The 25,683-nt window shown below is 44.8% G+C and overlaps 13 protein-coding genes across 13 annotated transcripts; 6 read left to right on the top strand and 7 right to left on the bottom strand.

Moving 5' to 3' along the window:
* Nucleotides 1–217: 217 nt before the first annotated feature.
* On the bottom strand, nucleotides 218–967 carry BGW36DRAFT_390004 (acyl-CoA N-acyltransferase). Its single transcript, XM_046217419.1, has 2 exons — nucleotides 828–967; nucleotides 218–747 (listed from the first exon to the last, which is right to left on the bottom strand). The coding sequence occupies exons 1-2, from the start codon at nucleotides 865–867 to the stop codon at nucleotides 275–277; spliced, it is 513 nt and encodes a 170-aa protein (XP_046066242.1). The 5' UTR covers nucleotides 868–967; the 3' UTR covers nucleotides 218–274.
* A 4,351-nt stretch (nucleotides 968–5,318) lies between these two features.
* Nucleotides 5,319–6,944, top strand: BGW36DRAFT_350974 (uncharacterized protein). Its single transcript, XM_046213341.1, has 3 exons — nucleotides 5,319–5,546; nucleotides 5,605–5,840; nucleotides 5,895–6,944. The coding sequence occupies exons 1-3, from the start codon at nucleotides 5,523–5,525 to the stop codon at nucleotides 6,793–6,795; spliced, it is 1,161 nt and encodes a 386-aa protein (XP_046066243.1). The 5' UTR covers nucleotides 5,319–5,522; the 3' UTR covers nucleotides 6,796–6,944.
* Nucleotides 6,945–7,406: 462 nt separating this feature from the next.
* On the bottom strand, nucleotides 7,407–8,053 carry BGW36DRAFT_364698 (uncharacterized protein; the record flags this gene model as incomplete). The annotated part of the gene is made up of 4 exons (XM_046214579.1): nucleotides 7,407–7,516; nucleotides 7,566–7,719; nucleotides 7,791–7,892; nucleotides 7,961–8,053. The coding sequence occupies 4 exons, from the start codon at nucleotides 8,051–8,053 to the stop codon at nucleotides 7,407–7,409; spliced, it is 459 nt and encodes a 152-aa protein (XP_046066244.1).
* Nucleotides 8,054–9,415: 1,362 nt separating this feature from the next.
* BGW36DRAFT_432927 (uncharacterized protein) lies at nucleotides 9,416–9,646 on the bottom strand (the record flags this gene model as incomplete). The annotated part of the gene is made up of 2 exons (XM_046221197.1): nucleotides 9,416–9,427; nucleotides 9,479–9,646. 2 exons carry the CDS (start codon nucleotides 9,644–9,646, stop codon nucleotides 9,416–9,418), a joined length of 180 nt encoding a protein of 59 aa, XP_046066245.1.
* A 933-nt stretch (nucleotides 9,647–10,579) lies between these two features.
* Nucleotides 10,580–11,582, top strand: BGW36DRAFT_401431 (uncharacterized protein; the record flags this gene model as incomplete). The annotated part of the gene is made up of 5 exons (XM_046218743.1): nucleotides 10,580–10,719; nucleotides 10,776–10,888; nucleotides 11,007–11,106; nucleotides 11,160–11,421; nucleotides 11,472–11,582. The coding sequence occupies 5 exons, from the start codon at nucleotides 10,580–10,582 to the stop codon at nucleotides 11,580–11,582; spliced, it is 726 nt and encodes a 241-aa protein (XP_046066246.1).
* Nucleotides 11,583–13,267: 1,685 nt separating this feature from the next.
* Nucleotides 13,268–15,421, top strand: BGW36DRAFT_440745 (ASST-domain-containing protein; the record flags this gene model as incomplete). The annotated part of the gene is made up of 5 exons (XM_046221536.1): nucleotides 13,268–13,357; nucleotides 13,409–13,591; nucleotides 13,652–14,115; nucleotides 14,173–15,034; nucleotides 15,296–15,421. 5 exons carry the CDS (start codon nucleotides 13,268–13,270, stop codon nucleotides 15,419–15,421), a joined length of 1,725 nt encoding a protein of 574 aa, XP_046066247.1.
* A 58-nt stretch (nucleotides 15,422–15,479) lies between these two features.
* On the bottom strand, nucleotides 15,480–16,274 carry BGW36DRAFT_390009 (uncharacterized protein). The gene has a single exon (XM_046217420.1). It carries the CDS (start codon nucleotides 16,104–16,106, stop codon nucleotides 15,507–15,509), a length of 600 nt encoding a protein of 199 aa, XP_046066248.1. The 5' UTR covers nucleotides 16,107–16,274; the 3' UTR covers nucleotides 15,480–15,506.
* Nucleotides 16,275–17,298: 1,024 nt separating this feature from the next.
* Nucleotides 17,299–18,248, top strand: BGW36DRAFT_364701 (uncharacterized protein; the record flags this gene model as incomplete). Its single annotated transcript, XM_046214580.1, has 3 exons — nucleotides 17,299–17,587; nucleotides 17,644–17,799; nucleotides 17,860–18,248. 3 exons carry the CDS (start codon nucleotides 17,299–17,301, stop codon nucleotides 18,246–18,248), a joined length of 834 nt encoding a protein of 277 aa, XP_046066249.1.
* Nucleotides 18,249–18,821: 573 nt separating this feature from the next.
* BGW36DRAFT_432932 (uncharacterized protein) lies at nucleotides 18,822–19,131 on the top strand (the record flags this gene model as incomplete). The annotated part of the gene is made up of 2 exons (XM_046221198.1): nucleotides 18,822–18,974; nucleotides 19,033–19,131. 2 exons carry the CDS (start codon nucleotides 18,822–18,824, stop codon nucleotides 19,129–19,131), a joined length of 252 nt encoding a protein of 83 aa, XP_046066250.1.
* A 364-nt stretch (nucleotides 19,132–19,495) lies between these two features.
* BGW36DRAFT_432933 (uncharacterized protein) lies at nucleotides 19,496–20,251 on the bottom strand (the record flags this gene model as incomplete). Its single annotated transcript, XM_046221199.1, has 1 exon — nucleotides 19,496–20,251. One exon carries the CDS (start codon nucleotides 20,249–20,251, stop codon nucleotides 19,496–19,498), a length of 756 nt encoding a protein of 251 aa, XP_046066251.1.
* A 1,414-nt stretch (nucleotides 20,252–21,665) lies between these two features.
* Nucleotides 21,666–22,409, bottom strand: BGW36DRAFT_65628 (uncharacterized protein). The gene has a single exon (XM_046222494.1). The coding sequence runs from the start codon at nucleotides 22,253–22,255 to the stop codon at nucleotides 21,770–21,772; it is 486 nt and encodes a 161-aa protein (XP_046066252.1). The 5' UTR covers nucleotides 22,256–22,409; the 3' UTR covers nucleotides 21,666–21,769.
* On the bottom strand, nucleotides 22,410–22,947 carry BGW36DRAFT_65627 (uncharacterized protein). Its single transcript, XM_046222493.1, has one exon. It carries the CDS (start codon nucleotides 22,831–22,833, stop codon nucleotides 22,564–22,566), a length of 270 nt encoding a protein of 89 aa, XP_046066253.1. The 5' UTR covers nucleotides 22,834–22,947; the 3' UTR covers nucleotides 22,410–22,563.
* Nucleotides 22,948–24,616: 1,669 nt separating this feature from the next.
* Nucleotides 24,617–25,228, top strand: BGW36DRAFT_307305 (uncharacterized protein; the record flags this gene model as incomplete). The annotated part of the gene is made up of 3 exons (XM_046212228.1): nucleotides 24,617–24,867; nucleotides 24,923–25,045; nucleotides 25,102–25,228. 3 exons carry the CDS (start codon nucleotides 24,617–24,619, stop codon nucleotides 25,226–25,228), a joined length of 501 nt encoding a protein of 166 aa, XP_046066254.1.
* Between the last annotated feature and the right edge of the window lie 455 nt (nucleotides 25,229–25,683).

Below are 25,683 nucleotides of genomic sequence, written 5' to 3' on the forward strand. Positions count from 1 at the left end.
GCGCTAGATCACTGTGTCCTTGTGGCATCCGACAAGATGTTCTTGCAGAACAACGAGGTTGTTGTTGGGGGGAGATTTAACTCTGACGGTGAGGGAGCTCGGGTTAACAACGACGTCATCCCGCGCGGCCTGCGGGTTAGCCCTCTCTGCCCAGATCGGGCGATCCGATCTGTAACTATATTGCACGTGATTGCTGTTGAATCTGAATGGAGGCTCATTTGTTCTTTAGTATTTCAATTCAGTTGTTTATTTAATTATAATTATTTTATCGACGTCACACATCCGCCGCCAGCTTGGTCAACGCCTCCCCGTCCACCATCATCTTCTCCCACTCCTCCATGGCCGTTGCGCCAACCGACTTGTAGAACTTGATACTCGGCTCATTCCACTTGAGCACACTCCACTCGAGCTTGCGCCCGCCGATATTTAGGACCTCCTTCGCCAAAAACTTCAACAACCGAAACCCGTACCCTTTCCCACGCGACGCTGGCTGCACGTACAGGTCTTCGAGGTATATACCCGGCGCTGACCGCCACGTTGAGTAGTTGTAGAAATGCAACGCCATGCCGACGGGCTTGTCCGGTGTTTCGGGCGGCGCGATCAGCGCTGTGTAGGTTGAACCTTTTTTGGGCGGTGAGCCGGGGAAAGAGAGTGTGGCGAGCAGGGATTCATGTGTAGCTTCGACTTCGTGCAGTGCTTTTTCGTAGTCGGCCAGCTCGCGGATGAATTGGAGGATGGTGGGGACGTCTGTTTATGTTAGTATATTATTTGCGTAGCGTTTCTTATCTCTTTGCGGGGTAGAAGTTGCGAGGATAAAAAGCACGTACCCTCCTCTGTGGCTATGCGGATGATGGGTTGATCAGACATGATTGATGACAATTGTTGTTTGACAGTTGATTATGTAGATAGAAATTATGAAAAATGCAGTTTCCACCTGCTGGCGCGATTTATAAAGATTGCACACGCCCTGCGCTTGACAAGTTTTACTAGGTGGCATACAAGAATTAATCATGGGCCGACCCACCGCAGATGTTCGCGCCCTAAGTTAGGCTATGTACATGAATCATGATGTTGCGCCCCCAAATCTATACAAATTATCAATAGATACGCCGCACATTAATGACTATTATGTGATTCTCCCAGAGACCTCCATCACCGAGACATTACCGCCGACATCCACTTTTGTTCATCGTTACTGTGGGATAATCTGTTAGCAGGTACATGTAAACCACCAATTATATGCGAACCCACCGATCAAAGTGAAGCAACATGCCCAACACTGGTATAAGCTGCTTTTGGTAATTCTTGTCCTTCTGTTCAAGAAATTGTAAAAGAACATTCTTAAGATAGATGTAATCGAGCGTGCCTCCACCCGTGGGCGTCTCGCTCCGCGTCGCCGACAAATTCCGCTCGTGCGATGTCGAGGATGCAATGCGACGACTGGGAGAATCAATGGAAGAACGCGAGGAGTTGGCCCCAGACTCAGTCGTCGACGGCCGTTTTAAATTGTTGCCTTGGCCAGCACGAAACTCTTCAGTCAGGGCTTTATTGGCCTTGCGGAGCTTATCGATGCGATTGTTGCTTTCCTCCACAGAACGGCGCAATTCAGCCTTTTCCTTCTCCATCTCATGTACTTGCCTCTCACTTTCGTCCAAAGCATCCCGTAACTGTATCATGGCTCGGCGTACTTCCTTGACTTCTTCGGTCGACCGTTCTGACTGAAGCTCCAAGTCATCTCTTCGGCGCTTCCAATCTCTCTGTGCGTATTCTAATTCTTCCCGGTCGTTCTCTGCGATCTTCAACGCTTTTTCTGTTTCTCGCACTTTGATCTTGAGGTCTTCTAGCTCTCTGGCACGACGTCGACCTAAAATGCTCGCTTCATCTTCCGCTTTGTCACGCTCTGCAATAGCAGCTTCCAGTCTTTCCTTGAAATCGCGAAGCTTGGCATCTGACCGGCCCTCGATTTCGTTTAAGAGACGGCGCATTGTTTCCCCTTCGCGACTTCGTTCGCCTAGAAGTCGATGAGTCTCGGCTAACTCTTCTTCCAAACTTTCACAACGTTCGCGGGCTTCTTTCATTTGCATCGCCATTTCAGATGTCTGGTCCCGCATACTGTTCATCAGGCTCTGAGCACTTGCATATTGCGCAGTCTTGAGCTCAGTCTCCTCCCGAAGGCCACTCATATCTCGATCGAGTTGCGCTGCCCTCTCCTCCACTTCTCGTAATTTTGTGCGGGAAGATTCGAGTTCTTCCCGAACTTTGGAGAGGTCCTTGGTAGTTCGTTCATTTGTTTCCACGGCTTGTTGCTTCTTGGATTCGGCTTGGCGCATTTCGGATTTGATGACGGACAACGACTCTTCTGCCCTGAGACGGCTGTCTGTCTCTTGACGGATCTTCTGGTTGAGGGTCTTGACTTCACTTTCGCGGTCCGTAAGAGATGATTTCAGAGATTTCAGGTCTGCTCGCAAGTCTTCGTGCTTATTCTCAAGTTTCTTCAACTCCACGGTCTTCTTATTTAGGTCCTCCTTTGCAGTTTTCAATTCAGCAGAATCAGCACGGAGATTCCGGAGTTCGGGAGTCAGCTTTTGCATTGTGTTTCTTAATTCTGTCAAATCCTTGAATCGGGACGCTGCTAGTTGCTGTGCAGCAGACAGATCCTTTTCAAGCGTTGTAGCCTTGGTCTTCAAATCTTCGAATTCGCTCTTCAGATCTGTGTGCAATTTCTGGGAGTCTGCGCTCTCAGATGCATTTACTCGAAGGTCAACAACTTCCTTCTCTAATTTAGCAAGCGTCTCTTCTAGGGCTTGTTTTTCTGCTCGTAAAGACTTGATTAAGTCTTTAGATTCGACATTATCTTGGCCAATACTCAATAATTCTTCTCGTAGATTGTCGATCTCTTCCTTCAGGTCACTCTCGCCCTTCAACTTCGAATGTAGTCGCTCAATCGCCGCATCCTTCTCAGCTACTTGTGATACAAGCTCCTCGATTTTCTTCTCCAGAGCTGCCACGCTTGATGAATCTGCAGCTACTGTCTCAGGCTCCGCTGTAGGGGTAGGCTCTTCAGGGGTCTCTTTTGAAGCGGACGACTCGTCGATTGTCTTGCCGCCCTTTTTCTTCTTCTTATTCTTCTTCTTAGAAGCACTTGCGCTGCCACCCTGATTTTCAGCCTGAGTCTCCGGCTTCGGTGTTTGGGCAATTGAAGGCTCTTTGGTCTCGGACTCTACCAAACTCTTTCGAACCTCATTAAAGTTAGCAGTCTTCCCAGCAGCAACCAAGTCGCACGCCGTTTTCCATTTAGGATTTGAACCAAAACCATCATTAACAAATTTGACGATATTCTGTAGTTCTTCGAGACGCGACGCTTTTGCACCGAGTTCGGTTCGAAGGGAGGATACAACTTCCTCGCCTTCCTTGACCTTGATCTTCAAGCTTTCTATCAATCCTTGCATGCCTGTCAGACGCTTTTCCTTATCTGCTTTCTCTTTTTCGACCTCGGCTAACTTGTCGGTAAGATCTGGCTTGTCTGCACTCTTCGCAGCGTCTGCCGACTCTTTTTTCAGGCGTTCAAGTTCTTCGGCCTTTTCCTGTAGCTCATTTTTCAGTTGGTCAAGAGTGGCATTTGACTTCTCTACGGTCGACTCTGCTTCCACAAGTTTCGATTTGATCTGGTCGATTTCTGCTTGATTTGTTGATTTCAAGTCTTCGACCTGCGACTCGTTCTTGTCTTTGAAGTCTCGCAAACCTTCGAGTTCTCTCGTGGCGGATTCTAACGAGATGACCATGCTTTCAGTCGACTCACGTGCGACAGCCAAATCTCGCTTTAAGTTTGCCACCTCGGTGTTGAGCTCGGTGATTTCGGTTTCTTTTTCTTGAACCTCCGATTCCAGACGCGGTATTTCGGTATCAAACGAGAATAAATCTTCCGATTCATCGGCATCTTGGGATTTTGATGATTTCTTAGATTCTGTCCTAGTAGGAGAGGTTGCGTTGGCGGCTGTGTCCTTTGCTTCACCGTCGTCGGCCTCACCGCGTTTACCCTTGAGATTAGCTACCTCGTCATGGGCGTCTTTCGCGGCCTTTTCTGCTTCTTCCACTTTCTTCTTCAAGTTGTCCTTCTCAGCAGTGACCCGTTTTAATTCATCCACAACCATATCGTTCTTCAAAGAAATCTGGTTGAGGTATTCGGTCAACGCTTTGGTGTCTGCGATGGAAGTCAACGGCGTGTTTTCTTTCAGAGCGGCTTCGAAAGGTTCGATCAAGAGGACTCTCGCATGAGCTATTTTGTATGCTTTTAGAAGATCTAGTCATACAGCCTTTAGCATTAATCGTAAAACGGGTTGAAAACCATCGAATCCATCGTACCATGATACTTGGAATCAATTTTATCCAGCCTCCGCAGCTTGACCCGTACATCAGCTGGTAGTTCTGGGGTCGGCGCAGGCTTGGATTCAGCATCGGGGGAGGCGGTCGCAGCAGAAGACTCCTTGCCTGCAGAGTCGGCCTTTTCATCATCGGCCTCCCCTACCACAGAGCTTTCCTGCGAGTCGGCAGTCCTTTGCTTGGGAGTGTCCGATCTGCTGGGTAGTTCCTCCTCACCAACCACCGTCGTTCCCCTGCTGGATACATCATCGTCGCCGATCGGAAATTCGAACTCGGTTGGATCGGGACTCCTGGTTGGGAGGGTGCTGTTGCTTCGTTGCCGTGGGGTTCTGGCAGACGGTCGACGACCTAGATTATTGGATCGCGCATGTGCGTCTTGAACAGCCCGTTGTCGCGCCTGCTCTTCGGCGATTCGAGCATCTATGGCGCCGCGGAGACGCTGTGCGGAGGGAGATGGGTGTTAGCTAGGCGAGCTACGGGAGGGAAGGGACTGCAGTTCAATACCTGAAACATGATGGGTGTTCTCCCTGCTGATCAAAAATATCAAGCAAAATATAATATTAAATATTAACAATACACAGAGAGAAGAGAAGCGAAGCGGCAGAGCGCAGCCGGCGAGAGGGTTGACGAAGCTGGGTTATCAACAGAGTGGCCTCCGCAGCGGAAGGGAAGCACCCCGGCCTTGCCTGACCACGCGCTAAGCTTCACTCCTGTGGCCACATGGCCAATGACGGCGCTCAGGGGAAATTTCGTTAGGGATTGCGCAGCCTGTACTTTGTAGTGCTAAGTTATGGACTTGTATATTTAGATGATTACAAATCTGCATTTGCAGGCTGCAGCGGTGTCCCATAGATTGATTCCTCGACTATAGAGCAGACAACGATATCTCAGAAGCTGAAGGAGTTAGAACAGCCTCGCAAAATTAAAATAAAATACAGCTTAGAAGGAGAAAATTTAGTAATTTGTTGATTTGTTAATAGTTAATATTAGCAACTGCGTCATTATCAACAAGATTAAGCGTAGGAGCAAAAGGTGGCCCGTGCATCTCCGCAAAGGCTGAGGCGCACCGTCATTCCTCGTTGATCTGTCCTGTCCATCTGTTCGCCATGTCGACGATGTGATATCGACAAACATTAGCTGCGATGGTGTCACTATGGCCCTGGAAGGTAACTACAGCTTGTTAGATTCTCACATTCATTTTGATCACAGCTAAACCCATCACAGGGCGAGGACAATTCACCCGCATCGTTTGAGAAGACGCTCTCTACTCTTTCCACCAAGATCAACGAGTCGACAACTCGACTCGATGCGACCCGCCAGCAGGGCCGCCGTTTTAAAGCTCTCTGGACACTCTACTCGATTTTCATATACCTTCTATATACCACGATAGACGTTCTAGTCCTCGGCTGGCAGAACTGGGGTCCATGGGAATATGGAGCTGTCCTAGGCGGGCCGTTTGTGTACATTGCGATCCTATTTCTGCGGTTACATCAGCGACGCTAATTGTTATATAGTGTTTACGGGGTTCGAACACTTGGAGGCCGAGTCTTCGAGTATCGCATTTCAAAAACCCAGCGTTACTTAGACGGGTTGAAAATCCAGCGCGATCAGACGATTGAGAAGCTCAAGGACGCGACAAAATACAACTCTACCCAACAATTACTTGAAAAATACGCCAGCGACTCGTCGCAGCCGAAAACACTCAAGAATAATGCAAGTGCCACCAAGCGGAAAGACAATGGATCTAAGGCAGGTCCAGCACCTATGACAGAGAGGACTGGGATCCCTCCCCCTCCAACTGCAAATATCCGACGCCCTCAGAATGAACCACCTGTATCACCACCCACAAACTCCCCGCCGAGCCCTCATCCTCCCAATTATGTCCAAGGGAAGCCTCTCCCACCGCCACCGCCACCGCCACAAATCGATCAACCTGGGTTTGCGCCAAATGCGTTCCCTGCACCTCCCCAATACAACGATGGACCGAAATGGTATGACCGATTTATGGATGTTTTGCTGGGAGAAGATGAAACTCTTCCCAAGAACCGACTTGTTCTGATATGTCAGAACTGTCGACTCGTCAATGGCCAAGCACCCCCCGGTATAAAAAACCTCGAGGAACTTGGCCAATGGAGATGTGGTGGCTGCGGCGCGTGGAATGGTGAGGAGAGCGAGGCCAAGAAAGTGCTCGAAACTATCAAGAACCAACCGCCAGCCACAGATAGGACAGAAGACGAAGAAAATTCCTTGGACGAAAGCACGGACGACGTCGTGTTGGTTGAAGACGCATCACATGATGAGAAGGAACGGAGTGGCGACGCTGAGGATGACGAGCCAGAGCCGGAATCTGCCCAAGAAGAGCCCGAGAAGCCGTCTACCAGAAAAAGAACGCAAAATAAAGCGAGGAGAGGGTAGCTTTGACAAAATTGTCGAATTCGGGTAGGAAACATTCATTTTTAGCCTTTAGCATATATCTTAGTTGTCCCATTCTCTATTCGGGGCCGAATAGCTAATCAGCATGTAATTCAATACAATGTTCATTCATACCAATACTTTCTATAATGTCTTTATCTTCTGATCACTACCAATTCACCCTGTATTGTTGCCGTCGTGGTCTCATGTTGAAAAGATTCGAGTGGGAACTGCCTTCTGTCTAGAATAGATGGAGCATCAAAACTGAACCCTCATTCCCGCTACTAATGTTGAATTTATAGATTTTGTTGACTCACCGCCCTATCGTTTGCAGCCGCCTGCCACCGCATGAGGACATACCCCTGCGCGTATCCTGGATAGATTCATAATACAAAAATTCGCACCGTACAACTAGCCTCATGTCCCCGTGCACCCCTTCAACAGACTTCTTGATACTCTGCACAGAGCATATATTTTTTTCTAAGGGGACTTGTATCCCAGTGGCACAATGCGGACTGGCGACAGGTAGTACACTCACCAGAGGTACTAGGCCACTTTAGAATATCAATAAAACAAGTTTCTTTATAGCTGTCACCATACCAGTTGACTTCAACTTAAAGTTGCTCTTTGAGACGTCGTAAGCCTAATTCCAACAGCTTGTAAAGAGCCAGAACGTTCATAGGAATGAAACCTTGGCCAACTGAAAGGATTGATATTCCACTTCCTATATTAATACTATAAAGACTCATGTATTGAAGTATCCAACCATTTACCATTCTTTAGCCTTGCAATCCTCTTTGCCAAAACCGCTTGATGAACTGTAATCCAATCGCGACAAAGGTGGACGTTTCCGAACCCAGATAAAACCTGTGTATTCTCATAGGGATGAGGCTTTTGTAGAGAAAGATCGCCGTGGCACATGATAGCCTACAAGTAGGAAGCGATCAGCTCTAGAGTCCTACTTTTCGTGCATGTAATTGAAAGTTTGAAGGAACTACCCGTCGAAGGATTTCCATGCAATGGTGTAGATGACACTCCGGCGGTACTTCGCTTCCAGGATAGTTGTGTTTTAATGCGATAAGGGAGTGTTTGATGACAAGCTATAGAGATGATTTATGGATGTGTGAGTTTTCGTTTTTTGGTAATTCGGGTTTGGGTGGATACTCACCACGCAGTGCAGTTGATGCATTATAACCACACCAAAACCTTCACTGGTTGGCGACCAGGCTGCCGAATTAGCACCCTCGTCAATCATGGACATGCCTTTTCCAGCAGCGCCGCCGATGGATGGGTCATTTATGGCAACCTAAGTACCTTTAATAGATCTGCTGTGAAATGCCCGTTTGTAAGATAAAGTTAACTTGCATCATATCACTTACCAGAGTATATTTCCCTCCATAATGGAGTTATACTTCTATTGGCATATGGCTCGTAAGGATCGCTTTCTATAAACCGATCATCTTTGTCGATAACATCTTCTTTCCAAGGAACTTTTAGTCACAACGGAAGATTAATCAGCATTGCAACTATCAATCGACATTATACACTATTATAATATGAATCACTATCTCCAAATAACTTATCTGAAGGGAGAGCACAGTCTCGGCTTGATGAGTTCTGAATAAACCATAATATCCAGCCGGAACCAAGAACAAGGGCTGCCAATGACTTGAGTAGAAAAGGGATTATAGTATTCAATATATTGTTTGACTTGGGTGGCACATCATCGATATCTTCTTTGTCTTTGTGTAAGGGGATATATTGATTTATTCGAAGAATAGTCATCGTCAATATTATCAAGGAGGATAACTAGAGGCATATTCTCACGTATGGAATCATGCCCATCAGGAAGAGATAGCGTGTCGGGCCCGTACAGAGCTACACATTTCAACTTAGTAATTACTCCGTTTCATTGCTGGACATGGTTAAATTACTTCCTGACTCTAAACATAGAAACATGTAGATCAGCAACATAAGGAGGCGGTCAATTACTAATTCTTAAACATTTTCGTCGCCGCGATAGTATGGTTTGGGGAGATTCAAATAATGCTCGGGACTCAAATGACACCGTACATATTTCCATAGCGCCTGGTAAACAACACCGGAAGTAATGATACTAGTGTGAACAGGGGTACGTAGTATTGAATTAGCCTCATGTTGATCGTTATCAAGATGCCCATAATCCACTAGGCACGGCCTGTGGATTTTTCTGGAATCGGAACCCCGTCAATTGACGTGGAGTCTTGGCGTTCGCATATACAAGTTGTTATTTAGTGTTTACTACGGAATAACTGCACGCTTATCATGCAGTTTAAACTACTTTTATTGCATATGGGATAAGGAATGGGTACGAGAGAAAGATCAGTATAAGTTGATCAACCTCAGCTTTTATAGATTTCTCTAGGTACTGGCAAGAAACTTCCCATTGTATAAGCTTGAAGAAAGTTGTCGAAGAATCACATGTCTCTATTCCATTGTCTTATCGCTATACACCGGCCGAGCTGAAACCCCTACAGGTGAAGGCGAGGGGAACTCCATACAACGGTTATAGCCTTTATTTCCCACAACATCATCCCTTCCATCCTCTTACAACAGCACTACCTTTTTGTCTCTGTTTAACTGCTTACTTTCTAGGCTGTTCAAGATTAGAAAATTTGCGTGTCACAGTGCAATATAATATACTTACGCAGCATGGGTCTCCGTCCCAGGTACCGCCATCACAGCTGCTCGTAGAAGGTCCCCAACAACTATCACTGGTACTGTCTTGGCGAGCCTCGAGGGAATGTTCCTCTGGCACTGGGTTGGCCAGGGCAACCACGCCAAACAAGGCTGAGAGGAAAATGACGAGCTTCATCTTGTCGATGATGATTGAAAGGGCAGATGAAGGTGGCCTGAAGAAATTTGAGAACGGGAGTAAGCTGATTCTATATATAATCTTTCAGGATGTGTATATAGACGTGTCCCATTAGTACGAAACGGAGCGCAATCTACTACCATTTTCATATCAGCGTCACTGACTCGGCGAGAGTCTTCTGGAAATGTTGGTCAGCGATATCTCCGCGATAAAAACGTTAGTGAAAGCTTGGTATTATTATTCGTGGAGCGACTACGTCATCGATAAGCGTATTTCCAATAAGAACAGTCTTGAAGTGACATGGGGAGACCTGGAATCCATCGTAATTTCGGATACTCGTAAGTACTTGTGATGGTAATGATGTGGGGGGGTTACATTGCTCAAAGTCATCAATTGACGGCTTGATTTACTTTGGAAATCATTGAAACGTAAACGGTTTTACCAGGCGCAATTTGGTTATAGAGCTCTCCGCTATCTACAAGTGTAAATGCAAATAACATAATTAAAACAAGCAACATTGGTAAGCCACTTAAGAAATCGTATAGCTCGCTTAGAAAACAGGTAAAAGTAGAAACACTTACATGTAAAGACCGGCGGTCAGACATGCTACGTCGTTGAAGTTTAGAATTGTCCCCCACAGGGCTAATTGTTTGGAGTCTTCTTCAGAAGCTAAGGAATTTATTTTCAAAATACTACGCTAGGTAAGTCTCAGCAGGCTAGATTTTGTTCGGTAATGTTGGAAAATCCAGTAGTTGTATCGAGACATTGTGAACGTATTGATCCTCATTGCGTGATTGAAAGTTGTTAGAGACTATACGATGCATGTATATATGTGAAGTTTCATTAAGATGAAGTTTGCACATTGCAATTGATGTTATGTAGCAAATCCACGATTTGGCCGTAATACCATCCTCAATATTTCCCTCAATCGAGATGGATTTCCTACAACCAAGGGCTAAGCCGGTGACAGACATCTTCACTAATGATATGCCAATAGATCGAAGAAAATGCCAACGAGTCGTTCCAATGAAAGTGCTTGTCTTGGGAGTTGGACGAACAGGTACTGCCTCTAAGTCCTACGGATTCATCTAATTTCGCCCAGTAAGGAAGCTAATCTTCACTATTTTAGCCCTTCGAGCCGCTTTAAACACCTCGGCTATTTGGATACATACCGCGTGATGTCTGCCAGTGTGGAAAACCCTCCTAACTACGCAATGTGGTATGATGCATTGACAGCTAAATGTGATGGAAAAGGGGAGTTTGGGAAGAAAGAATAGGACCAACTTCTAGGCCATTGTCAAGTAAATTTTTATAAGGCTCTATCAGTGTAGAAGCTGTGAAACTGGTTTTTTCCAGGCAGTTTGCGACTGGCCAGCTGTAGCATTTGACAGGGAATTGATTAGCACCTATCCAGGTGTTAATGTGATTTTGACCGACAGAGATATCGACAAATGGCATGCGTTCGTAACCACAGAGTCAAAATACGCAACGAATTTTGGCTAACGTACTATAGATCTACTATGAAAACTGTTTATTGGCGAGTTACGGACCCAGAGCTTCGCTACCTACCCTATATCGACTGGGCATCTGGTCTGTACTACCCAATGCTTCGGAAATTCTTCGACACATTCTTCGAAGGCACTTTCCCAACGACAGGTAAAGACGTATACCGCCGCCATTACGCGGACATCTGTAGTCTGGTTCCTCCAGAGAACCTGTTGGAGTATCAGATCCAAGATGGGTGGGGTCCACTGTACGAGTTTCTAGGCCGTGCCGTGCCGACGAAGACTTTCCTCAATCCAACGATGTGAACGCATTTGTTCAGCGCAGCCGCAAAAGAAATCAACGACAAATGCTGGATGTGGCGCTTCCCTTCACGGTAGGGATGATGTTGGTTTGGATTGGGGTCGATCTAGTTCTGTGTATCGTTTATTGAATACATTACATTCTGTACTGAATTATTGTATCGGGGAAATAGTTTGCCCTAGCGTATAGCTTAGCGAGACCTAGTTGGTGCTTAGTCGTACCAAGCTTTCTTAGCATTATGGGGCAAGTGGAACAAGGCTGAATCTTAAAATGTCGATCTTTTGACCACCATACCAAAAAGGGCGCAACCCTTAGGAAGGATTATAGTGGCACTTTCTAGTCGCGTATGATTTCTGACATAAAAATCAACTAGACAATGGCGCCATGCGGGGGCTAAGTGGTGATATTGAAATGACTCCAAATTGGAGACTTACCGAGGGTGCCGCTGTGATATCCTCCGAATTGTTGGTAATTAGTACTTCAATTACGCCTCGTTACGCCGGATACGCATCCGTCCGAATACCTCCTGAACAGAACCTAAGGGGGTCCCTGGATGTCCATTGTCGTGTGGTCTTGATGATCAGCAGATAATTAATTTGAAGGATCTGCATTTTTGAATACTGGAGCTTGTCTCCGACTCGCGGATCCCTTGATAGATGAAAACAAAACTAGTACAAGTTCTCGACAAGTCTTTGGATAACAAAATATTCCATTTAGATCCTGCGGTAGTTGAACCGAGCATGTGCGAAGTACTCAAATCAGAATTCATTATTTAATACTATCCGGTTAAAATACTTGAATTCATTGACCGGAAATAATCAGCACTAACTAGAGGGCGCTGCATATTTCTAGACAATATAATTATATCCTCTTTCCCTATAGTACAGCTTGATCGCTAGCTCTTACCATTCCGTGCCGTATTCAAGCTTTTCCCTCCCCACTCTCCGTTGCATCATTAGTTGCGTATATGCGTGCTAGCTTATGGACTACGGAGTATAGATAGAGTCCTCGCTAATGCCCTACTATGGATTGAACCCAGCAAAAGAAAGCGTACTAAAATAAGCACTTGAGGCAAATAGGGATCACGTCCTAGTCCGGGACTAGTAAGATATCTGCTAAATCCCTACTCTATCACCGGCCCAATGTTACATCTGTGCCCTCAGTCTTCTTATTTGCTAAAAGTAGAAGCTACTATTATTATCGCCATGCACTTTAGCAACTTTCACACTAAATCTTATCGTTTAACATGTCTTCGACAATAGATTACAACTAAGAACAAAATGCTGCAGCGAACTTATTATTTAAATCTAACAATTAGATAGAATTGTGGAGCTTTTAAACATTATATAAGCCATTGATAAGGGGGCGCAACTGATAATGATTGGCCAGACTCTGTAGTTGCCGTAATGAGTTTAAACAGAATATAAACCATTGATAAGGGGGCGCAACTGATAATGACTGGCCAGACTCTGTGGTTGCCGTAATGAGGTTTCCAAGCCGTGCATAATTACACTCGCCGTCTCGTATAGAAAATGTAAACAAGAATCGATAGGTTGGGGCGAAAATAATAGAAAAATACATTTCATACGAAACCAATTTCGCCGGTTTCCAATACAGCTTTGATAATGGGGTCAAGAAGATAGCGCTAAATGTTCCTAGGCTAACAACTAACCAAAGAATTACATGAGCATTTTTTGTACAGAAGCTACCATTGTGATGAATGAAAATGACGAGGAATTTTCAGAGTAAATAATGTTCCAGCTATATACCAATTGTCAGATACTGAAATAGCTCAACTCCTCTACCTGCATCACGATGTTGCTGAAATGGATCGTTTTAATGGTCTCTGTTACATTTGCTCAGCAGGAAGAATTTCTCGATGATGGCAACAATTTTGCGGGATTTGTGACGGCAAGTCTTTATGCCTATTATCTACGTCCGTTAGATTGAAACTAGTATATTGACTTCAACCAGAGACCAGAACTTAAAACGCCGATATTCAATGTGACCATTCATGATGCCTCCAGCGTAACACCGGGATATTGGTTTGTGGCTCCATACGCTTCGCTAGGCTTTGGAAATAGAGTGAAAAGGCTGGATTATTGCCAAGTTGGTCCACAGATATTTGACAATAATGGGGTATGACCTTTGGACTGTGATGATATTGTATATCGAGACAAATTCTGATTATAGTTACAGGAGCTTGTCTGGAGTGGCGCTTGCGAATTTGAAAATCGCAACGTATTTGATTTCAAGGTCCTTGATTATAACGATCCTTCGCGATTATCGTTCATCTTTGGATCGACTTCCCAAGGACATCTTGATGCTAAAGGAAAGGGAATCATTATGGATAACTCGTACACAATCCAGAACGAAATTCTGGCGAAAAGATGGGTTTCCTCTTTCAACATGCATGAATTCAATGTTATTGAGGGAGGCAAGTGTGCACTGCTAATTACCAATGTACCACAGCTCCACGATATATCCGCGCTGAAGTTGGAGCCGCAGTCTGGATGGGTTAGTAATAATGGATTTCAAGATATCGATATTGCCACCGGCAATGTCAATTTCGAATGGAATACCCTGGACCATATTCCAATTACGGAGAGCACGGTGGCTGTGCGCCAAATGCCTGGGGAGTATGCTATGAGTTGGGATTATATGTAGGATTAAAATAATTCCCTTGAAGTTTCAGGCCGACCATCGCTAATATGGGATAGTCATTTAAATTCCGTGGACAAAAATAGTGACGGCGATTACCTCGTCTCAGCTCGATACACTAATACAATCTACAAAGTATCGGGCCGAGATGGCTCAATTATTTGGCGTTTGGGAGGTGTAAAATCTTCCTTCGTTTTAGAGGGATTCAATTTCTCGTCTCAGCATGATGCCCGATTCCGACAAGAAAACAGCACCACTACTGTAATTTCGTTCTTGAATAATGCTTCAGATGGTGATAACAGCACATCGTCGTATTCCTCAGGCTTGCTTGTCGCACTTCAGACTTCGACCACTCCAATGACCGCCTACGTTATAAAACGATGGGACCGACCAGACCGACAACTATCTCCGTTAAGAGGCAATGTTCAAGTTCTGCCCAATGATAACGTGTTTATCGGATGGAGTGTACAAGGATACCTAAGCGAGTTTGCCCCGGATGGACGCTGTGTACTGGAGGCAAAGTTCTCATCGATCAAATTTGTTCCTTCAACTTACCGAGCATACAAGTACAACTTCACAGGCATTCCTACTGAGCTTCCCGTTTCAAAAGCTTTTGTCTATGGGACGACTGCTGACACTGTTACGAGTGTCTTCTATGTCAGCTGGAATGGTGCCACTGAGGTTGCATATTGGAACTTTTACGGGAACAACACCTCTTCACCGGACTTCTCACTTGTGGGAACTGCAAAGAAATCTGGGTTTGAGACTAGTCATATGGGTTCTGGATTTTCACAATTCATTTATGCAGAAGCATTGAATAGTACTGGACATGTACTAGGTAGATCTTTGGCGGTGCCAACAATTGTTCCACCCTCCTGGAGGTCTCTGTCTTGTCAAGATGGGGATTGTCATATTGATACAGTTTTCTCTCATCAAATCGACCAAACAGATGAAATTCAGATGAATAGCACCATAGACCGTAAAGGTAAGCCAATACTAAATTCCAAATATGATATAAATGACTGATTTATTAGGTGGCCTACTTCTACCTGTATCTTCTCCCCAACAAGTCTCCGGATGGATGCAAGATTCCTCTCATGTTGAGATTCTCTGGCTGGTGATTTGTGTACTTTCCATCTTGTTACTTTGGAGCACGTATCTCAGGCATTTCAATGTCACTAGACTGCTGCTCGCTGGAAAATGAAAATTTCGGGTTGGCACGAGAAAATCTATGTTCATGATGGCCTTGCGTCTTATATACTACTTCGGTGTTTAGAGTATATGTATTCAATCCTAGCAGAAAATTAGAGTCTCTTTCAATTTAAAATAACATATTTATTGAAAAAGAAACTCCGGAAAACTATTGATCATATTTCGTAACTAGAGAGGCTACTTAGCTTTCCGATTTTGCAGTCGGTGGCTTATATCTGGCAATATCCATCTGTCTCGTCCATATGTTTAGACCTGTCTTGCTACCTGACTTCACGGGTTGCCCCGCATGTCGAGTACCCCAATGCCCTTGTCCATCCGGGTGCAAATTTCTCCAAAATATCGCATTTCCAGCAATGGGCTTGAACGTCACTCCAGTTCTCGCCGTGACATTATTACTTCCCTCAGGATTATCTTCCTCCGCACATTCAATATAGTCGCACCAAAATTTCTCTGCTGGTCGACTCAATTTAGGAAATTCAGTACCTCCACCAGTCGAGTTAGCGTGCAGATAGACAAAAAATGACGACTCCCGATTCCCTCCTTTGTGTCGCGTGATCAACTCTCTAACTGGCTCCTCGTCCGGGAACCAATCGGTGTGCGCGTTATAATGTCCATCTATAGGGTACTGCACAATTTGGATCGGTTCGAGACGATTACGGGAATCGTAGCCTTGGAATGACAGGGCACGCTCTTCTATGCGCTTCACTACAGGATGGCTGCGCGGTGGATACGCTGATTGTGAGAGTCGCATCGTTGTGTTGATTAAATCTGGTCCAACCATAGAGGGTTTGAAGGAATCTTTGCTGTGAGGGGTTTATTAGCATCTGGAATGCTCGTCCCTAAAGCGATTATGTAGCGACTGAAGCATATACATACACAAGGTGCATTAACATTGCAGCTTCTGCGGAGGTGACGAATGATGTGACGTAAATAACCAATGGATCGTGAGAATAGATATGAATTCCGGGATTCGGCAACTCGTCAAGATTATTAATGACGTTTCCATTTAAGCTGAATGTTGTGTATAGTAGAAATTTCGACCGTACTTGATCGAAATTGCTGAGAAGCACTTGAGAAACAAGAAGTGATGCTATCCAGAAAAAGGAGATCCCCAGAGAATACCCCCACCGGAAACCATTGCTTTGTATCTTTTCTGTGGCCATATTGTTGTTGATTCCAAATAACAATAGTACTAACTAGATGTATTGGACAGAAAGTTCTTTTTTGATGGTGGACTGAACTCCACATAATATAACATCAAGTTCAGCAAGTTGTATTTTGACTTCGGGTCAAGGAAAGGGAAAAGAAGAAGGAAAATACGGTGCCCTACGATTTTCGCCCCCAATGGTACCAAGCAGCACTATGCTAAATACATTCTCTTTCAGTCTATTAGGCAATCGATATTGAGCGTGTAGCCAATTATAATTCTACAAAGTAGTGTGAGACAAATATTGACACTTGTGTTAACTGCGCCTGAAGAATTGATACCGAACGTTGTGGGGCCATACAGGAACTATTTCAGCGCCGAAGAGCTTGCTAATTTAGTCTTGAGCTAACGAAAAATTACAGCTAGTATCGTTCGTAGTGTACGAACGGTCTTCATAGTCATGCACATGCTGAATGGATCTATTTTAGGGGATTGAAATTGGTTGGGTTCATGAAACAGTGGCCACAGGAGGCTGTCAATTTGGGGGCTAAAGTGTATCTATGACCGATATTTCGCGGACGCAATGTAAACAAGAATCGATTTTGCTCTCCTTCTATTTCTGGAACCCTTATTGCAAATTTAATAATTATCTCTCTTGTCGCTGGAGATATACCCCGGATTGTATCCAGTAAGGTCAATACGGGGGAAAAATGTCTGTTTGAGGTAGCGCAAGAACAGCTTTCATATCACCTCAAAGTATAACTCGTCCCTCTTCATCTTCGACGACCCGGGATCAGGCAAGAGCCCCAATTCGACGTTAGCCGTCATGAGTTTCTTGAAAACTCATACCTTCTCACGCATTCCAGAATCCAATCATTCCATAATCAACCTTAATCCAGGCGATTCAAGTAAAGAAGAGAGTGGGCTGGTTTCAGATGAAGACTTAGATGAGGTAAACAATTTGGGAGTTCCGAATAGTCCCTTTGGCCCAACATTACCTTGGGTCGTCTCTACCGGTATTCTACTTATACTTTCGATGACATTGGCAATTCAATTATACTTTCCCCAAGGTAATCCTATAGGAACCTACGAAACCGGGTTTTCGACAGAGCTTGGTATGTCAGATGCATTCAAAAGAGCAGTGGAGATTCTTATATTGATACGTCAATAGCTTCTAGTAAACATATCATTTCGATTGAACAGGTTGGCTTCACTGGGAACGTCCAGATCCGTGATGATGGTACGACGTATCTCGACCCCGGTGAAGTACAGTATGTGGGCAAGCCCTCACCGAAGATCGATGAGAATTGGGAGCATTTAATTGATCGTAAGCAGTTCTAAAGTTGATTGACAAGATCTAATCATGCATAATCTTACGTTATTCTAGACCGCTATTTCTACTTAACCGAGGCCGAAGCCGCAGAGGCATGGGGCATGGAGGGCATTGAACAATTGTATTACCGGCTTTCTCCTGATAACGAACGTCGCTACGTTGCGGGTCTTGACGTGCTACACACTCTACATTGTCTCAATATGCTTCGAATGAAATTGGACCTGGATTACTATCCAGCGGCGGCAATCGGCTCGCTACATAATTACCACTGCATCGATCAGATTAGACAATACTTGATGTGCACTGGAGATCTGACTTCTATACCTGTTCGATGGCATAAAGGTCTTGGACGCCCATATGTCGATTCCGATAAACCACATACATGCCGAAACTTTAGCGCTCTACAATCATGGGTCATGAAGAGAGACGAAGCAGAATTTTAGGATTTTATATAGTATAATAAAGCTAGGTATTCATCGTTAAGTTATATTCCCCGCAATTATCTTGATTGGAGGGAATTTCGATTGTTACTTTCGACAATATCGAGTTGGGATTTAAAATATTTTGAATTATGATACCAGATATTTCTCGTGTCCTACGAATAGGTGAGATGGGACCGACCTCTACTTATCATTGACTCTACATTTAAGATAAATGACATCAATTCCTTTTTATTAATTGATATTGACCACTATGGTCAACCTCAGATCGATATGATCCAATTTTCTCCATACGGTTCAGTTGATGAGTTCTATACTAGACCGCTATCAAGTTGCGAGGGGTTTAGCTACTCGTACATAATATCTTCAAAACTATACCCTAGACATACTCGAAGTGTCGGTAAACACCTCATCTACCTCATCTACATCATTTACGGTGAGCATAACTTCACCCTCAACTTTCTTAACTTCAACCATCGCCCGCACACTGACATCTCCCTTGCCGACGCTCACTCCGTTGCAACACCCGTCACGACGGTCGGGCCAACCGTGACATCTTCCGGAAAATCTTGCACCATGGCATCTACAACTACCCTCTGCCAAGTGCCTCTGGAGCCATGCATCACTTCCGAGGTGTGCCAGAGCTGGGTGGGGACGACTACCACCACATCTGTCTCTTCCTCCGCATCTCGAGTTTCTACCCCAACTGCTGGTTGGATCCTTACCCTTGTAAGTCAAATTGACACAAATGTTGATTAGCGCCTAAGAGTTTGACTCGAAATCTCAGTATGATAAAACATGCAAGAACAGCTCTACCGGGTTTTCTAGCGGGATGAGTTGTTCTGCCGGAACTTTTACCAGCCCTACTTCCTTTTACGATCCGTGATGGTTTCTGTACTGTTTTCGCTAACCCTAACTGTTCTGGGTACTCTAACGGCCTTGATTCTACTAGCTACCCTGACTGTACCGATATTGCTGATAATATGGATTTACCTGGGATTTGGGCTTCTATGTCATGCTTTGTGTATGCAGAATAATTTTAGGGTTACTCGGGTATCATCACGATATACGCTACTAGAATTAGAAGTCAAATTAACTTTTCGAGAATTGTTGAAATTTCTTTGGATTGCCAGCCCGAAATATAGTTAATTTTTATTTATTATATAATTTCTACTAATATAATAAACGCCTATAGAAAAGGAAAAAGAGTGGATGTAAACTTTCAACTATAGAATGACAGCAGGGTCAATTTATCTAGGCTGGCTTCGTTTAAACAACTTGTCTCTGAGAGACCATAACGTTAGCCGCCTGCCTATCTTCTTCCATCCATCCTCCACTTGCTTGTTATGTGCAGGCGCATCCTTTTCACGCAGCTTGCCATTTTCGGCTCGCCATAGGATCACCTTGCCCGCTGCTTCGTCAAGGACTCTTATTGCCCACTCCGCATCCTCTTCAGACATGATTTTAAGCTCGCAGCTCTGGTCGCTTGCAACCCAGTTCAGTTGTTTCTCGTTGACAGCCCAAGAATCCGGCGAAGCGTCAGAATAGGTCGCGACCAGGAGTCTTCGGAGCTGCGGCGACCCAACATCATCTAATAGTAGTTCATCCTCTCCCACGATGAGACCGTAAAGATGCTCGAAGTCTGTGCGTATCTTGGTAGATAGGACAAAAATTAACACATCAGTCGCTGCAAAGCGTGTTCTCGTGACCTGAGCGAACCATAGTTCAGCAATACATGATGGACCAGCTATCCGAAGTATCACAGGCCATTCTCGTCCCATGTGTTGGGCCGGGGCCTTGGCCATACGTCTTCGCAACCGACCAAACACCGCGTCATCGGAGTCCTCTGGCTCTGATTCTGATGAGAAGATGTTGGCTACGGGCTGGAGCAGCGTGTAATCTAGAGAATGAAGGCGGAGAATTAACAGCTCTGGTAGGCATACCTGCTCTGACCACACCTCCAATCCACTACAGATGATGATTTTGACTTCTTGAAGCTTAAACATCGCTGCTGATGACAGACTGTGTGAGATAAGAGAAATTCTTCCCTCCTAGCTATTGGGTAAAAGCAGGTGGGGAGTAAGGGTTCCGGTTTCTATGAGAGACGGCAGATTGTGACAGTGTTTCTTGATGAGTAGTAATGCTATCTGTACAAGCTCTTTTTGCTAGCTGTACAACCTTTTCTCAACACGTGATCTATCACATATCCCACTTCATACTGGTACCTGCAAGGGAATTAAGAGGGATATACCTTTTTAATATAATACGTAGGAGCCCACTACTGTTGGCGGTGACAGGTTGTGTTGTGGTTGGGAATGGTTGGCAATGGATAACAGTATAATTGACATTCATCTGTTTGCTACCCACCCCACAACTATGTAGTCTTCAAATGTTATCAATTAACGTAATACAACCATAATATTGTCGTTTGATATATTTCGACAGCTTGATATAAAGTCATCGCAAAATATTCGTATAACCATACCAAGATAGTATAATGTATTCTGATAAGTTTTGATTAGAGTACTAAATACCATCGTAAAACTCAGGGAAATAGCGGCGTAGGAACTATATAGATTATTCCACAGCTTGATAAACTTCTAAATATGGAAAGACTGCTAATGTAATATGAATCAGTCTCTGCTTCTCTGGTATGCCTACCGCCTAGACATCCAGGCAGGAAGGTATGCAATAGCACCAAAATATCTTACTACAGGTGGTGACCAGAGATGGACAGCATTCAGACATGCCACCAAAAACTCGGTGGTAAAGATATTGGTTGGGAGTTGAATGGTGTTCGGCAGGCGATAGCGTACACCCGTGACGCACGCATAGCTGACCAATCTCAATATGTCATCGAAGGGGTGAATAACCGGCTCCGCGCATACGGCTACGATTGGGTACGCGTTGCTCGTGAATAGTAAGCAGTTCTATAACTCTTCCTTTTACTCCTTTCCCTCATATGGCCACTTAGTTTCCTCGCTGATCCGATATGCATCTAGACTGCGGAAACAGAGACAGAGCCCGCATTGGACGGCGTTCACATGGGAAGAAGTCGATACAGGGGTTACAATCAGGACCCACGATGATGTGATTGAAGGACTCGAGGACGAAACCAATAAATATCTGACCGAATTTGGCGAAAAGGAGGCTAAGAAGCATCCGAATGTGCGGCATGCTGTGGCCATTTTGGCGTGTGCATCGGGCGAAAATAGTCTTTCGGGAGATCCATCTCGTTGATCCGTTTTGCTATAGGTATATTTTCTACAACTCTTGCTCGAAAGTATGTACCTGCTCACCTTAGTTGTCCGCTTTCTAAATAGCAAAGGCTCGATGAGGGTTGATATATTCGTCCACATTTAGCGCAAAGGGGAAAGAGGTTGAAGAATTACTCCTAGTACACTTGACTATGTAAAAGATGTTTATAAATGTTTAGTTTCGACACGCCCACTACCCAACAAATTCTCTCTAGAAACTAACTTGAGAACGAAAGGATCAACTCACTCCTCTTGGATACCTGTACATCAGAAATGTAACCATGGTAAGATTCTCTGCGTAAGCACTTCCACAGTAGAACTGTACCGAGCTTCGTGATTCAGATCCTCACCCGAATCCCCTGGAAGGCTCTCAGAAATCTTCGAACTCTCGCCTTGCCTTTCGCACTCCCATAAGCGAAGCAGTAGAGCCCACACGATTGCACATTTCGGTACATAGTCGGAACATGATGACTGGACGTAGCCGGGGGAGTATTCCCTCAAACTCAAGTTCACAGTTGATAATGTTTCCAACTTCTGGTGAATCAACTTTGCGGAGTCTCTGCGGTAATCCTGACGGATAGTGATCAGACCGTAAGGCTCGCATTCCTCGGCCAAGTTGAAAAAAGTGTTAACTCTCGCTTCATCAGACACATCGACGAGCTGCACACGGGAATCACCCAGGAGTCCAATAAGACCTGTACTCGCACCAGTAACAGCGTCGGCATGTATAACAACAACACGCATAACAATCATACAGGAGGGTAGCTGTTGGAGGACATCAATCAGCTCCTGTCTACATATACGGATGCTTTGAAAACAATCGATAAACAGAGAACCACCCCAAATTGTTTATGATGCATCCCGTGCAAGACTTTTGAGTGGTGAACCATGACTTGCAAAGTCTGCTTCGTAAGAGGGGTTCCAATTGAGACGTATTGAGTCTCGCGTAGGGTCGAACCATGCCGCGCTGATAGAAGTCCAATTGTACCACTCAGCCTCTGGAGATCTAGGTTTAAGCAAGGGATTGGTGCTGTGAGAGAACTCGAAGAAGGTCCCGGTTTTCAAAGCGACTGCGCGTGACTCATGATATACGACTGATGACGGGCGGCCCGCCCGTTTACCTCGGTCGTCTGATAGAGGAGGCACGGTGATGGGGTTTTTTCGTCCAGGAGTTTAAATACAATCTCATAAAAGGGCTGGTCTTTCTCGCAGACACGATGGGGTAAGAGTAGGCGCCAAATTTCAAACCGCAACTCGATTGGTAGCTTGGGGAAGAAATGGAAGACAGTGCCTTGGGGAGGTGACGTAGAAGAAGACTCAGACTCGGCCATGAGTATACCCCGAAAGCATGGCTCCTTCAACTGGAAAAGGACAGGAATTCCGTTCTATAGGTGTAGGATATGATCCTGAAACATGTTTTACGCGCGGAGCATGGCGGCCTAAAGTACTCCTGTCGCTACTCGCATGCTAGCTTGCTTCGGCTGGGTTCTTTATTCCAAGCTTGCATATCGTTAGGTTGTCAAGAACCAGCTAATAACATTTTTCAATATTAGGGTCGCATTCATGCAGAAAAAGAAATTATAATGTAAACAGTTTTTGAAGTTTCGACTATATGAGTAGAGGTGACTATCCAACTACTACGTTAAGCGTATTATGCTAAACCATTAATTTACCTTTTTTCTAATAGAGCGCCTCCTTGAATATTAAAAATAAGTATACGATAAACGTAGATAAGATATACTTCTTATCTTATCAGTCCCTAGTATACTTAAGTCACGTGATGTTCTGCTAGCTCATCACTTTGTGTTACAATAAAACGACCAATCGCCTATCGATCTTCGTTTTTGTGACACCTATCATATAGTATTATTAACCGTATTCATATTTTATTAATATAGTTAAGTACTATATAATGTATATGATTATTTTTCTTCACACTTTTTCTTGAGATAATCAAATTCTTATACACCTCCTTCCCACCTGCTGCGTAGACGACTTGTTCAGTCGACTGTTGCATGACGTTTTCTCTGATGCAGCTTCTCTGCTTTGTAATGGCAAAGAAAATCAAAATATTCGAGCCACTATTATTCTACCGTATCGGCTCCCTCAGGCAGCCGATGAAAATATTCAACAATCAGGTGATGCCTCTCGGCATGCATATCCGAAAGCTGTAGACGAAGGTGGCGCATTGGCCAATCAATGCACCTTGCTACTTCGTCGATTGACCTCAAAGTTTGCTTCAGATGCTTTTCCGTCCCATATTGGTGATGTGCCTTGGACCATTGGCTCTTCCGCTGGATTCCGGCTCGCTACACGGCAAATATTCGGTCCATGCAGCCATCACGCCACAACAATTGAGGCACGCAACAATGACAACAATTTCTTCTCACCCCCGTCGCCGTCGCTTTCGATCAAATCGGTACATACCTCATCAGCACGCCCACCGCTCTTTGCTGTCCTCGGATGGTCCGGACTCTATTACCTTGCATAAATCGATCAATTATTCGGTGGTACGTGAGGTAGCTTCATCCTTGGAGCCGAGCACGTCAAACCTTAAACCGTAGAAGAGTCTGTGCTGCAGGTGGGATCAGCGGAGCGATTACATGGTTGTCGATCACGCTGATTTCTGTTTTCGGCTACCCTCGCCCGCGATTCCAACCATTTTGGCCTTAGCTCGGCCTCTCGTGGACTAGTATGATATGACAAGAACAATATCGCAGACAGACACGCCTGGAAGCCTTTCACTCTAGCCAATAAGAAGAAGCATCGCTGCCAGGGTATGGATCACGAGTTGGCATTGGCCTATAGTCTGCAGCTACCGCCACGACCAGACAATTATTGGAATACGTCGACGGCTTCCAAGGGCAAAGACCTTTTTTGTGGGCTGCTGTGATGTTGTAATGATATCCACAGGATCCGCCAGATCCTGGTAGTATAAAAATGACGTCTCAACCCATCTTCTTCAAGATCCTTGTTCAATACATTCAGCAGCATTCCTCGCAACTCCAGCTATTCGGAAATTATTTCACCTGTCTCACATCACACTAGCTCTCCTTGAAGCTGAACTGCGTACTGTCACTCTACACTACCCATCATCGTCCAACACAAGTCATAATGCCAGCACTAGGATCTGCAGGGCGCCCTGTGTTACTGCTCATTCGATCATTGCAATGGATTAGTTCGGTTATCGCTATGGGAATTTTCTCCTATCTCATCCACAAAAATCACCATGGAGCCCATTTGATCTACAATGAAGTGATTGCTGTTTTGTCGGTGGTCTTCTTCATTCCGGCTTTCATTTCACCTTTCATGCCCACTATGCTCAGCAAGTTCGTTGTGCTGATCGATCTTGTATTCTCCTATCTGTGAGTCTATTTAACATGACGTATCTATATCTACTAATATGCTAATGATACATAGGTGGTTGACTGCTTTCATATTCACGGCCGAAGACTTTGACCGTGGATTTTGCTACATCGCAGAGGCACCAGGCGTCTCGTGCTCCAAGAAGCATGCGGCTCAGGCTTTCACCTTCTTGGCATTGTAAGAAATTCTCTTTTAAACAGATTTAAAAAAAATAGAAACTTATCCTGAACTAGCATCTTCACCTTCTTCGGTCTCGGGGTTGAGACGTTCAGCCGATGGGTTGACAACCCAGAACCAGTGAGCACACGGGAGAAGAATGGTGCCCGAGCACCATTGGACGCCCCTGTTCAGTCTGCATAACGGCGCCAATTCATGAAGCCTGACGACACAGTACGGACTGATCTAGCAAAAACATATTACATCGGGTACTGTTGATCGCAGGACTTCATCATGCAGAGGGGAACTACTGAATGAGAAGCTGTAGTCTGCTACCTTTTATTCAAGATACATATTTATCTATGTTTCTTGACAATAGCTCTTTGAATATTTGTTCCGATCACGGACACTACACGGTGCTTCAGGTTAATGGAGTCGGACGACGAACCACGCAACAACCATACCCGGCGAGATGATAATATTTAATATAATGCCATTCTTTATTCTTATGATCAATTCATATAAAATTAATATTCCTCCCTTGTCCACTTTCCCGACTCGTAGCAGTAGTTGATGAATATGTTTTTCGTGAACATGATGATGTGGGCAAATGAAGAAAAGGATTAAACCCCTTGCATGAATATTTATAGGAATTAAGC

Source organism: Talaromyces proteolyticus (genome assembly GCF_021365285.1).
Source record: "Talaromyces proteolyticus strain PMI_201 chromosome Unknown BGW36scaffold_14, whole genome shotgun sequence".
In the NCBI taxonomy this organism is placed as follows: Eukaryota; Fungi; Ascomycota; class Eurotiomycetes; order Eurotiales; family Trichocomaceae; genus Talaromyces; species Talaromyces proteolyticus.

Excerpts from the sequence above, each read along its gene's own strand:
- BGW36DRAFT_390004 (XM_046217419.1), bottom strand. The coding sequence starts at position 867 with ATGTCTGATCAACCCATCATCCGCATAGCCACAGAGGAGG. Across the intron at positions 748-827 it reads CCGCATAGCCACAGAGGAGG|ACGTCCCCACCATCCTCCAA; the intron begins GTACGTGCTTTT and ends TAACATAAACAG.
- BGW36DRAFT_350974 (XM_046213341.1), top strand. The coding sequence starts at position 5,523 with ATGGTGTCACTATGGCCCTGGAAG. Across the intron at positions 5,547-5,604 it reads TGTCACTATGGCCCTGGAAG|GGCGAGGACAATTCACCCGC; the intron begins GTAACTACAGCT and ends AACCCATCACAG. Across the intron at positions 5,841-5,894 it reads GTCCTAGGCGGGCCGTTTGT|TGTTTACGGGGTTCGAACAC; the intron begins GTACATTGCGAT and ends ATTGTTATATAG.
- BGW36DRAFT_390009 (XM_046217420.1), bottom strand. The coding sequence starts at position 16,106 with ATGGTTGGACCAGATTTAATCAACACAACGATGCGACTCTCACAATCA.
- BGW36DRAFT_65628 (XM_046222494.1), bottom strand. The coding sequence starts at position 22,255 with ATGATTGTTATGCGTGTTGTTGTTATACATGCCGACGCTGTTACTGGT.
- BGW36DRAFT_65627 (XM_046222493.1), bottom strand. The coding sequence starts at position 22,833 with ATGGCCGAGTCTGAGTCTTCTTCTACGTCACCTCCCCAAGGCACTGTC.